At 34.8% G+C, this 13,931-nt stretch overlaps 1 protein-coding gene across 6 annotated transcripts in view; it reads right to left on the reverse strand.

Moving 5' to 3' along the window:
• Window positions 1-13,931, reverse strand: part of PPFIA2 (PTPRF interacting protein alpha 2) — a 329,308-nt gene that overhangs the window by 91,256 nt on the left and 224,121 nt on the right. For all 6 annotated transcript variants that reach the window (XM_061125227.1, XM_061125217.1, XM_061125256.1 and 3 more), the window contains 4 exons: window positions 12,406-12,497; window positions 7,044-7,179; window positions 5,452-5,672; window positions 1,129-1,366 (listed from right to left, as the gene is read on the reverse strand). In XM_061125227.1, coding sequence (XP_060981210.1) covers window positions 1,129-1,366; window positions 5,452-5,672; window positions 7,044-7,179; window positions 12,406-12,497 — 687 coding nt within the window. The remainder of the gene's footprint in view (window positions 1-1,128; window positions 1,367-5,451; window positions 5,673-7,043; window positions 7,180-12,405; window positions 12,498-13,931) is intronic.

Genomic DNA, 13,931 nt, shown 5'->3' on the forward strand with positions numbered 1-13,931 from the left:
TTAATATTCATATTCTTCTGTCCTGTCCTATTATTAATTTCTCCTCCATTTGTTATACTTGTACTAGATTTTTGCAGTATATCATCTATTAGTTGATCTATTTGCATTTTAATTAATCTTCATCTCTAAACATTTATATTTAACTTAAATTTTATTGTTTTAATATAGTTCTAATATTCATGGCAAAACATAGACTTTCCCCTCATAAAGAGTTCAGAATATTTAAATCTTCATTATTGTTGTCATTTCAACATATTTCCCAGGTAATCACAGAAAATATATTGAAATATATTTCCCTCCTAATCACTGAAAACAACGAAGATAAATAGTATATGCTTTTGACTTAGTAAATTTGAAGAAAAATTCAGCTCCTCTTTACTAGCTGTGTTGAACAAGGACATTTATCCACTCTCAACATTTCAATTACTTATGCCCAAGATAATGCCCTCAGATTTTCAAATGCTATCTGAGAATAAAGTGACATTCAACAGTCACTCTACCTACATTATTTTTGGCATGGGGTATTTTAATTTTTCTTTTGTATGTTAAGAGTACTTTATAATTTAGATTTCTGACTTTTAATCTCAAATGAAGATACATGAAATCAAAAATTAAAGGATAAAGAAGGGTGAAACTATTGACATGGAATTATAAAGCTCAGGAAATTGCTGCTATTGTTTTAGAATTTAAGCTCTTCTTTTAGAATTATAATTTTATACTATAAAATTACAACATTCTATGTTGGTGTATTGAAGAAATTATAATAAATAATTCTGAAACTTACTGTGTGAAAAAAAAAAAACAAACCCAGTTTCAATGTACTTCATCAAGACATTATCAGTAAAAATGAACTTAATGGTTTAAATTATTCAGATTTCTGATGCGCTATTTAGATTTCTGCTCTTCTATTTACTAATTATGTGACCTTGGGAAATTATAACTGTGTAGGCTTCATTTCCTTATTTTATAGTTGGATTAATATTTGTACTTATCATATAGGTTTATTAAGAAAAAATGAAAAATGATAAAACACAAAGAAAGCCTTTAGATGAGAAGAAATATCCAATAAATTTTAGCTAATGCAACAGTAATTCTAATGGAAGCAAAAGTTTTCTGGACACATCATACCAGTGTCATGACTCCCATACGATCCATTTCCCTGGCAGGACTTCGAGGTGTGAGCTTTGGTGTTGAGTGTCCACTAGGGGGAGACGAGCTGGCCAGCGAAGACGCTGTGACCGAGGCAGTGATGGAGGTACCTGGGTGGACCCGGGCTAAATTCAGCCCTTCCAGACTCACACTAGCCACTCTGTTCTCAATTTCTTCAGCACGTAACTCTGTGGATTCTTTTTCTTCTTGAATTAGTCTGAAAGATATAGTTTAATTTTGATATATTACATGTTGTTATAAAATTATTAATATTTGGAATTCATCAAATAAATAAATGCATAAATAACTGTGAATATTTTTATATCAAATCCTTTTATTTTTTTCCCTAGACAATATAACTTTCAATAAATTCCAGAGACTTTTTGGCTGAGAACTAGAAAATCTTTCTTTCCAAATGACATATAATCCCTTGGGTTTTCAGTTGGATACCCTTTCTATACTACTACCTATTAAAACTCTTTTAAAACTGTAAGTGTCTAGTTAATTACTGCCTCTAATCTTAATGTTACATTTGTACTTAGGAACCAATATATGAGACTTTTAAGAACTCAAGTCTCAACAAGGTCATTGACTCTTACCTCCCATCCAATGAAACAGTATGATTGATAGACTCCTCAAAAAATGGTCATTCATAATTATAATTTGACCAAATAAAACCCTGACTTAGCCAACTTGCTTTTACATAAGCACTAAGATTTAAATAATGTATATATGCTAGATAGTTAAATGTTTTAAGAAAAACTGTTGCTGTAAATGCTTTTGAGAAGACAAACCACTATTACTCTTTTTCTTTAATCAGGGAGAAACTTCAAGAATATACATAAATTATTTATTACAAAGAAACAAAGAATAAAGAACTTTAGCAAATTGTGTACTCATATAGTTTATTTGAAAAATGGGGGTTAGAAACATCTCTCCTGAGATATCTTCCTCTTAACTATAAATGGATTATTGTGATTTCCAATGATATATAATCTTTAATTTCAAGGTAATAATCACCACAAAGTTTTCTTTTTACATATTTACTTTGGACAAGTTTGGCAATTTCTTATAAAACTAAACATACTCTTAATATATAATTCAGTAATTGTGTTCCTTGATATTTACCCAAAGGATATGAAAGCTGAGGTCCACACAAAAAACTACACATAGATGTTTAGAACAACTTTATCCATAATTGTCCAAACTTGGAAACAATTAAGATATACTTCAGTTGGTGAACGGATACATAAACTGGTACATTTATACAATGGAATAACATTCAGTGCTAAAATGAAATGAGTTATCAAGTCATGAAGAGACATGGGGGAACAATAAATGCATATGACTAAATGAAATAAACCAAACTGAAGAGGCTATATATTGTATGAGTCCAAATATATGACACTCTGGAAAAAGCAACCATGGATACAATAAGAAGATTAGTGATTTCCAGGGGTCTAGAGGGGAAGAGGCATTAATAAACAGAGCACAGTGAGTTTTTAGGACAGTAAAAATATTCTGTCTGTATGATATCATGATGTTGGGTATATATCATTATACATTTTCCAGACAACCAACAGTGAACCAAAATGTGCAAATACTGTTTGATTCTCTGATATGAGGCTATTTAGAATAGTCAAGTTCATAGCATCAGAAAGTATATTGGTAGATGCCAGGAACCAGGAGGTGGGGGTACGGTGGGGAGGGTGAATGGGGAGTTAGCATTTAATGGGGACAGAGTTCCAGTCCAGGAAGGTAAAAATTCAGATGGGTGATGTTAAGAGTTGCAAAACAATGTGAATGTACTTCGTGTTACTGAACTATACAGTTAAATATGATTAAAATTGTTGGTGTTCAGTTGCTCAGTCATGCCTGACTCTGTGACCCCATGGACTGAAACACACCAGGATTCACTGTCTTCTCCATCTCCTGGAGTTTGCTCAAACTCATGTTCATTGAGTTGGTGATGCCATCCAACCATTTCAGCCTCTGTCATCCCCTTCTCCTCCTGCCTTCAGTCTTTCCCAGCAGCAGGGTCTTTTCTCATGAGTTGGTTCTTCATATCAGCTGGCCAAAACATTGGAGCTTCAGCTCCAGCATCAGTCCTTCCAATGAACACCCAGGACTGATTTCCTTTAGGACTGACTAGTTTGATCTCCTTGCGGTCCAAGGGACTCTCAAGAGTCTTCTCCAACACGATAGTTCAAAAGCATCATTTCTTAGATGCTCAGCCTTCTTTATGGTCCAACTCTCACACCCATATATGACTACTGGAAAAACCATATCTTTGATTATATAGACCTTTGTCAGTAAAGTCATGATGTACTCCGCATATAAGTTAAATAAGCATGGTGACAATATACAGCCTTGACTGTATATACTCCTTTCCCCAATTTGGAACCAATCCATTGTTCCATGTCTGATTCTACCTGGTGCTTCTTGACCTGCGTACAGATTTCTCAGGAGGCAGGCTAGGTGATCTGGTATTCCCATCTCTTTCAGAAGTTTCCATAGTTTATGGAGATCCACACAGTCAAAAGCTTTGGCATAGTCAATAAGGCAGAAGTAGATGCTTTTCTGGAACTCTCTTGCTTTTCGATAATCCAATGGATGTTGGCAATTTGATCTCTGGCTCCTCTGCCTTTTCTAAGTCCACCTTGAATATCTGGAAGTTCTCAGTTCACATGCTGTTTTAGTCCAGCTTGAAGGATTTTGAGCATTACCTTGCTAGCATGTGAAATGAGTGCAATAGTGTGATAGTTTGAACATTCTTTGGTATTGCCTTTCTTTGGGATTGGAATGAAAACTGACCTTTTCCAGTCCTGCGGCCACTGCTGAGTTTTCTGAATTGCTGGCCTATTGAGTGCAGCAGTTTAAAGCATCATCTCTTAGGATTTGAAATAGATCAGCTGGAATTCCATCACCTCCACCAGCTTTGTTCACAGTGATGCTTCCTAAGGCCCACTTGACTTCATAGTCCAGGATGTCTGGCTCTAGGTGAGTGATACACCATCACAGTTATCTGGGTCATTAAGATCTTTTTTGTATAGTTCTTCTGTGTATTCTTGCCACCTCTTCTTAACACCTCCTGTTTCTCTTAGGTCCATACCATTTTTGTCCTTTATTGTGCCAATTTTTGCATGAAATGGTTAAAATAGTATGTTCTATATTATGTGACTTTTACTACAATAGTGTTAGTTGCTCAGTCATGTCCAACTCTTTGTGACCCCATGGACTGTAGCCTGCCAGGCTCCTCTGTCCATGGAATTTCTCAGGCAAGAATGTGAGTGGGTAGCCATTCTCTTCTTCAGGGGATCTTCCCAATTCACAGATCAAATCCAGGTCTCCTGGATTGCAGGAAGATTCTTTACTGTCTGAGCCATCAGGGAAGCCCCTTTACCACAATAAAATGACATTAAAAAAAAAGGGTGAACAATAATGTAAATTATGGATTTGAAAAACATCCTGTACCAATGTAAGTTCATCAGTTGTAACAAAATCTACTCTTATTAAGGATGTTGATAGTGTTTGAGGCCAGGAGGTATACAGGAACTCACTCCACTTTTCTCTCAATTTTGCTCTGAATCTTAGACTTCTCTAAGAAATGACATTAATAAAAATACTAATATAATTACTCTTAATTATAATATTTCACTTACACAAAGAATATGAATTCTGTTATTCTGAAGTTTATTTTCATGGTGCCTTTTAACTTCACCAAAGATCAGAATCCCAAAGTAAGTTTTAATAAAGTAACATAGTACAACATTAATAATGTTTAAACACATTCCAATGGAAAAACTGCCTCCTCTTCAAAAAAAAAAAAAAAGAAATTTTGTACTTAAAAATGATTGGTCATAAATGACTCCAGAAAAACTTGGTGAGAGGTGACATGGTTCTGCTAAATAAGAAAATACAGTTTTAAACTCTAGGCATTCTATTAATTGCAAAGGAAAATCACATTAGAGGAACTAGTTGAGTAAGAGATAGATTGAAGTTTAATCAAAGATCCAGTGCTACTCAGATATTCAAATCATTTGGAAAATTCATCTAAGATTTCACCTTTACCTCATTCATTTATATTGTGCTAATATCATTAATCTGCATTTTTCACATATGTTTCTTATAGAAGTTGTCCTAAGTTTATCCTGGAAAACTGTGAAATTGCACATTATAATTCAGTAGGGTGTAGGGTGAGGTCTGACTATCTGGATGCCAGTGCTTCTGATCTGATAATCACAATTTTAGAATCAAGGTCTTCCACAGTCCCTTGAGACCATCAGAAATCATTGAACTCACCTGATTTCCTTGTTGATCGCATCAAGTTGTTCCTGAAGCATCATGGCCAGTGTCTGGGCATCAGAATGACCGCTTGGAGAGAGAAGGTCCATTGAGCTGAAGATTGTTTCTCTGTCGTCATCATCAATGTCAGACATCTCTGTATCACTTTCAAAAGGGTGGCTGCTTAGCACTCCAATTTGTTGAGTTCTATTCCACTCATGATCTCCAAGAGATTTCACCTGGAAGGTAAAGGAAAAATTACAGTATATTTCATATTGCTCATTTTCAAAGCACTATTTTGAAAATAAAAACCAAAAACACACATGCTTTTATAGCTTACTTGGCAAAAGCAGAATTGATTATTAACACTTTATTTATCATGTCAATAAAATAGTTCCTTGATACTTAAGTAATGGAAGGTACTAATTTCAGCATAAATATCAATACTTTAATAGGAATAAGAATGTTAAACTTCTGCATGATTTCTAGTTCAACCTCAACTCAAGGTAGTAATTATTTTAAAGCATCTATGTTTCCAATATTTTCACTTTTTGTAAATGTAACAGTCTCTATTCACTTGTACTTGAGCATGTCCATTTCTCATATTATTAATAATTAGACTGAGGGTACAAATATTTTCACACAATAAATTATACAGGAATTCTTTCTCCTGTATTTTAATCAAATATTAATAAAAACATTGCAAAGATTTAATTTAATCTCCACTGCTCTGGTTGCTTAAATGCCTCATTGATTTTTTTAAGCCCAAGGCACATCAATTTACATAACTATGTTTTTAAAATTAATACAATACATCCTCCATATGAGTAACAGTCTTAAGTAACCAACAGACCAGTGCTTTTCAGGCTGTGACCTAAAGGCAGGAGATGGCTGAAAGAAAGAGAGCAGTCCTAGATTTTCTGCTATTTACAAGTGGACTTTCATTTTTGTGATGATATAAAATGATTTTGGGGGAGACCACAAAAGTGATATTGCCCAAAAGCCCATTTATTTGGCCACATGGCATAATAGATAAAATTATGGAATTTGAAATTACTCAATTACAAACACAAGTTTAGACTCATCATTTGGCTGACTATGTAAGGTAGGACACATAAAATTCCTGAGCTTCAATTTTTTTCATACATGAAATTAGTATAAAATAGTACTCAATTTATAAGGTTACACGAATAAATACTTGACACACGCTTAGTTCAACTTCTGGTACCTAGCAGGTGTTTTATGTTGGACTTCCCAGGTGGCGCTAGTGGTAAATGAACCTGCCTGTCAAAGCAGGAGATATAAGAGACGCGAGTTCAATCCCTGGGTCGATAAGATCCCCCTGGAGAAGGGGATTCTTGCCTGGAGAGTCCCATGAACAGAAGAGCCTGGTGGGCTATAGTCTATAGGGGCATAAAGAGTCAGACATGGCTAAAGTAACTTAGCATATGCACAGGGGTTTTATGTTAGCTATAGTTTTAAAAAAGAAAAATCTGTCATATATCACACCTGAAACTAATACAAATGAATGCTTTTAGTATAAAAATATTATCCAAAATGGAAGAGCATATTTACTTAAACCATCAAAGACTTGAAATCAAAAGTTTAACCTTTGTCTCATCTCTCCTCACACCCATGCGGCCTCTCCTTGGTCTTCTTATTACTTTAGTTGTTCTGTAATCAGACTGGCTGTCCACTAGGGATCCAACAGAATACCGCAGCTCAGCTGAGGTGTCTAGATGAGTTCTGGAAATAAGGAAAACTTATCAGCAAATCATTATGCACCACTTAACTGGCAACAAAACTCAAACCCTCAAGGGGGAAGAAAATATGTTATAAATCTTAGAGGTCTCTTCAGAGGCTTATGTCATAAATTTCAGTCTCAGGTTCATTCTGAAGATCAGGTTCATTTGAGAATATTAAAAAGCCTTTCTGTTCATTCATTATCATTTTCAAACTCACTAGTCAATTGAAACACGTTAGGATTGACAACCAATATCCATCGGCTTACATTCTGGCAACTCTGTTTTATTTTGAGCTATTTAGTGGATAATCCAATACATTTATCACTGTGTTTGTTTTGTGTTTGTTTTAAATATTCTTCATTAACCTAAAAGAAAAATGTTTTAATTTTTCGAGTCACTGCATTATCTATTTTCCACTGTTTTGTGTTTCAATTTAGGAAATCAACAAAATACTTAAAATCAGATTGACCTAAGGTTAATAATTTTTTTTTTTGGGAAATAAAATAGGATAGTCCACCAGAAGTTTTTCAGGTTTTGTTAAGACATTGTTCCAAAAATATTAAGGAAGGATCTTTTAATAAGCACATTCAATTCTTAAATCTGCTTACAGATGAAACACTTTGAAAATTCTTATCAGAAAATATCATCAGACTAATTTTCAATAAACACGAAAATAAAGTACATTGCACTAAAGCTTTCTCCAAGTATATTATTTATATATGGATTTATATAAAATTAAGTTTACAGCTACAGTAATGATGATAATAACAAATGCAACATGCTGTCATATAAAATGATCCATCATCAGTAGGAAATATTCTGAAATATTCTGAAAGCTGTTTCTCTTGAACGTGGGGCTTCTGTTGATCTACTATGCTCTTACTCTAAGTTCTCTTTGTGGACAAAAACAAACATCTCTAAATACTTGGCAAGACTATAAAAGGTTAGGTGAGTTCTGGGTTTTTGAAAAAGTAGAAGACACTGACTTAATTGATGCAGGTTCTTGTTTAGCCCAATTGGATGTTAAAGCAGATGAACTAAGGAATCATCCTCGAAACAGATGACAGCTATTGTTTTTATAGCAGCGAACTTGAGGCTTAATCAGGCAAAATGGCTTTATTGTGAGTTAGTTATATATTAAAAACTAGCCAATCAGGCCACAGCCATTAAATGGCACAACTGTCAGTTTTTATTTATAGCAGAGGATATAAGTTTTATTAAGCCAAAGATCAAATTTTAGTCACCATTGTGTGTTCAAGGAGATATTCCTAGAATGTAATAAGAACTTGATAAATATCTGGTAAGACAAGAAATGAATGCAATTGACTATATTAATAATATAGTCCAAACTGTTCAGGTCAGCATATTCCCTGTCTAAGGACCTTTATTGGTCTGTGACTGCTTAGGGTAATGTCTCTGTGGGCACTAGAGTTTCTAAAATTATAACTCATCATGCTAGGAGTATTGTTTTCTTGTGTTTTATCTCTCAATTCCAGGTCATCAATAAAAACATTAAATAAACATTGATCCCATTGATGGGATCAAACAGGTCCCACTGATGCCCTGCTCACAACTCTTCATTGTTCTTACAAGGCCCTCTACCTGGGCTTCTTCTACTTTCCACTTTCATTTCCATTTACTCTCAAACTCATACTTTCTTTTGATTCAAGCCTTTGAACATGCTATTCTTTCTGTCTCTTCACACATTTATGTGATCACTATTTCTTAAGTTTCAATTTAAGCTGAGGCTTAAAAGTCTCAGTGTCATCTACTATTCTAGCTGCTGGTATTCCCTGTATGAATGCGAACTCCCCATGTGAATGTGAATTCCCTGTGTGAATGTGAATGTGTTAGTCGCTCCGTTGTGTCCAACTCACAGAGTCCGTGGACTGTAGACTGCCAGGTTCCTCTGTTCATGAAATTTTCCAGGCAAGAATACTGGAGTGGGTAGCCATTCCCTTCTCCAGGGGATCTTCCCAGCCAGGTCTCCTGCACTGCAGGCAGACTCTTTACTGTCTGAGCAAACAGGGAAGCCCTGCAATCTTCAAATCTGTATTTGTGCATTTTCCATCTGGAACATGTATTCTTCACTACCATCACCACTATATCTCCAATGTCACAACATCTCACAAGTAGAAAGCATTTAAGTTATCTTGAAAGAACAAAAGACCTCAACCAACACTAACTGTAGGAAGGCATTGCTTATACTTTATTTGAAGCAGTTACTCCTCACCTCCCTCCTTTTATTCAACTCTGATCTGTCAGAGGCAGTATTTCCATATATTTCAATTTTAAAATTATTTTTAGTGTACAATATTTTGAGAGGCATTTGCAGATGTAAGTTACAATATAGTCACTGGTTCCTTTATTTTTTTTTTATTTATTTATTTTTTAATTATACTTTAAAGTTGTTCTTTTTTTTTTTCATTTATTTTTATTAGTTGGAGGCTAATTACTTTACAATGTTGTAGTGGTTTTTGTCATACATTGACATGAATCAGCCATGGATTTACATGTATTCCCCATCCCGATTCCCCCTCCCACCTGCCTCTCTACCTGATCCCTTTGGGTCTTCCCAGTGCACCAGGCCCGAGCACTTGTCTCATGCATCCAACCTGGGCTGGTGATCTGTTTCACCATAGATAATACACATGTTTCGATGCTGTTCTCTCGAAACATCCCACCCTCGCCTTCTCCCACAGAGTCCAAAAGTCTGTTCTGTACACCAGAGATAAATCCACGCACCTATGGACACCTTATCTTCGACAAAGGAAGCAAAGATATACAATGGAAAAAAGACAACCTCTTCAACAAGTGGTGCTGGGAAAACTGGTCAACCACTTGTAAAAGAATGAAACCAGAACACTTTCTAACACCGTACACAAAAGTAAACTCAAAATGGATTAAAGATCTAAATGTAAGACCAGAAACTATAAAACTCCTAGAGGAGAACATAGGCAAAACACTCTCTGACATAAATCACAGCACGATCCTCTATGACCCACCTCCCAGAATATTGGAAATAAAAGCAAAACTAAACAAATGGGACCTAATGAAACTTAAAAGCTTTTGCACAACAAAGGAAACTATAAGCAAGGTGAAAAGACAGCCCTCAGATTGGGAGAAAATAATAGCAAATGAAGCAACAGACAAAGAATTAATCTCCAAAATATACAAGCAACTCCTGCAGCTCAATTCCAGAAAAATAAATGACCCAATCAAAAAATGGGCCAAAGAACTAAACAGACATTTCTCCAAAGAAGACATACAGATGGCTAACAAACACATGAAAAGATGCTCCACATCACTCATTATCAGAGAAATGCAAATCAAAACCACAATGAGGTACCATTACACGCCAGTCAGGATGGCTGCTATCCAAAAGTCTACAAGCAATAAATGCTGGAGCGGGTGTGGAGAAAAGGGAACCCTCTTACACTGTTGGTGGGAATGCAAACTAGTACAGCTGCTATGGAGAACAGTGTGGAGATTTCTTAAAAACTGTAAATAGAACTGCCATATGACCCAACAATACCACTTCTGGGCATACACACCAAGGAAACCAGATCTGAAAGAGACACGTGCACCCCAATGTTCATCGCAGCACTGTTTATAATAGCCAGGACATGGAAGCAACCTAGATGCCCATCCGCAGACGAATGGATAAGGAAGCTGTGGTACATATATACCATGGAATATTACTCAGCCATTAAAAAGAATTCATTTGAATCAGTTCTAATGAGATGGATGAAACTGGAGCCCATTATACAGAGTGAAGTAAGCCAGAAAGATAAAGACCATTACAGTATACTAACGCATATATATGGAATTTAGAAAGATGGTAATGATAACCCTATATGCAAAACTGGTTCCTTTAAATAAGGAACCATGTAGTTTCCCCTCCAGAATCTCCTGGGACTCTTGAATACAGTCTCATAAAGGAACTTGCACAGATAAGTTGGTATGAATTCTCTTGGAGAAAACCTGTTGCTCATTACTCTGCTTCCTGGGATGTTCTTCATTGTCCTCTGCAATTATCCAGACTCTAACCTTTCTCCAGAGATGGGCCAAATCAGGCCTTTTTCAGTCACTCTGGAACTCATTTTTCTTTCTTATCATCATCATTACCATATATATCACTGAATTAATAACTTCAGTTCAGATATATAAATCATAATAAAACATTAGAAAAAGAAACATTATTTTCAAAATCAAAGATCTACATATCTAAAAATTCCTTGGGTGTATTTACACCTGCAGAACTGTGTTTCTTATATTAAACTGAATTCAAAATTCTAAAGTTTGTTTTTATTAGTACTCACATTGAAGAGAATGTAAATACTTTTAGGATTTTTTAAAATTTGGAGTTTTCATCTGAATGCTTGAAAAATGCTTTACTAGATATGCATTTCTTCAACAATATCTATTGAGAGTCTAATATATACATATTTTTTGGGGGTGCTGAAATTATAGTACTCAAAACAGGCAAAAAACTCCAACCCTTGTGGAGCTAACATTCTTAGGATAAGTTTAAGACCAAAAAAAAAAAAAAAATGCACTTTTATAATAGAAGTCTGTGGGGGTCAAAAGTTTCAAATAGCTGATACTGTGTTGTTTAACAAATAAATGCTTGTTATCAAATTAGATATGTGTCTATCTACATAGTAAATAAGCATCTCTTTGCTTTTTTTAAAAGATGAGGTGTTGACTCAAAGTAGCTGAGTACAAAGAAAGTTATTTGAAAATTTTTTAACGTATTTCTCCTTCCCTCTTTTGCCTTGACAAAACAGATCATTACCAATGATGAGTAAATATAAGTAATCATAACCAATGATGTTTCTTCAGTAACAGGATACACTGAAAACATTTCTGCACGTAGAGAAAACGACTGATGCCTTTTCCTAGAAAAACATGTAATCTCTGTACCTATAGTTCCAGTTCTTAATGTAGGGTTTATAATATATAAGAAGACATATATTTCTATATATATTAAATGACAAATACAAAAGGAAATGATTTATATTTTACTGCATGTTTGAGGAAAGAATTACTAAGTTAGAGAACTATTTTGGAGCATAGAAACTATAAATCAGTAAGGAATCAAAACGGCAATACCTGCTGACCAACAGAAGGTACTTAGTTATTTTATTTGAGGAGATATAAAACCCATAAGAAAATTCACATTGATTTTTGGTGAACTATAGATAAGCTTTTAATTTAATGTTACCTTGACATTGTGGGTTCAATTAAAGAGCCAGTTCTCATTTTCAACTGGTCAAGTTCGGATCTCAGCTTTTCAATTTCTTCTGCTAACCTTTCCTAAAAATCAAAGAGGTTAAAAAAAAAAAAAAAATCAAAGAAGTGTTACTCGGATGATAGGCATATACCAATAATACCAACATTTGATTATGATAAACCAACTACTAAGCTTAATAACTTTCTAAAAATGGAAAAATAATATATTGTTATTAAATACTGTTAGATACGACAGCAAAAAATGCCTGACTTTCCCCTTGAGATGAAAATGTAACAGCAGAAATTAATACAATTTTACCCACATTCCCTAGTACTCACTAATCCTAAATCTTTCTAAACATATGGGAAAACTAAGGTCATGACTAGCTGTACATACGTCACTTCAAAATCAGAGTAGAAAACATAGCAGTTTAAAAAATTAAGAAAAGGTTAAGAAAAGAATGATAAAAAGTCATCACCTGACATGAGCTAAAATTATTAACTTGATATTGGTACAATAACTTGTGCATCTGAGAATTTTCTAAGATTGGCATTATCAGTTTCAGTCTGTAAACTTATGAAGACAAGGGTGCTCTTATAGCCCTTAATTAAATGCTCATGTAAGCACTCAGTTTTGTTTTTGTGATTATAAATTTTATAACATTATAAATGTTTAAATGTGTCCTTCTGTATTTTCCATTGCTGTTAGTTTTCCCCCTCGCAAGGGCCAATGCTGGCCACTTTACTGGACTCAGGCTTCTTTTCTCACTGTGACCTTTTGTCAGTGTGGCCTTTGCAATGTTTATTGTATCTGCTCTTTTTATTCTTTCTACTGCCATCCTATGTTACACATATTTTTACCTTTTTCCTGAATTATTTTACCAACTTCCACAGAGGCATTGTTCCCTTCCATCTCTTCCCCATACATTCCTCTGCTAGCTGTATCATTTTTAAAGACATGTTTGATCAAATAAAACTCTTGCTTATAGTTATCTGATACATTCTGATTATATTTATTAATACATTTATTATTTCCACAAATACACAATAAGCACCTCTTGTGCGGTAGGCTTTAAAATACAGCATGCATGCTACAGCAATGAGCTATCAAATTTCCTGCCTTATGTAATTTACAGTCTAGCAGAAAAGACAATAAACAATTTGGGTTTATAGGATGTTGGTAGGAAGTAGAAAATAGGAGAGTAAAGGAAGGCTCTGAATTAAGTGATATTTGAGTAAAGACCTAGAGAAAGGGAGGGAGTTAAAAAAATACCTTAAGGAAAGGAATGGCAAGTAGAAGGAATGGTGGGTGCAAAGGCCTCTTAGGGGGACTACATTTGGTGAGGGAGAGGACTAGGAAGCTTTTGTGTCTGGACTAGAAAAGTTAAGGAGAAAGGCAAGTGGTAATGGGTTTAGGAAATCTTGCTAACAAGATTTGGTAAGGGTAGGCCTGAAAGCTCTGTAAACCATCTTAAAGTGTCTGGCTTTTACTCCCAGTGAGATAGGAAATGACTTGGG

Source organism: Dama dama, chromosome 3, assembly GCF_033118175.1.
Source record: "Dama dama isolate Ldn47 chromosome 3, ASM3311817v1, whole genome shotgun sequence".
Classification (NCBI taxonomy): Eukaryota; Metazoa; Chordata; class Mammalia; order Artiodactyla; family Cervidae; genus Dama; species Dama dama.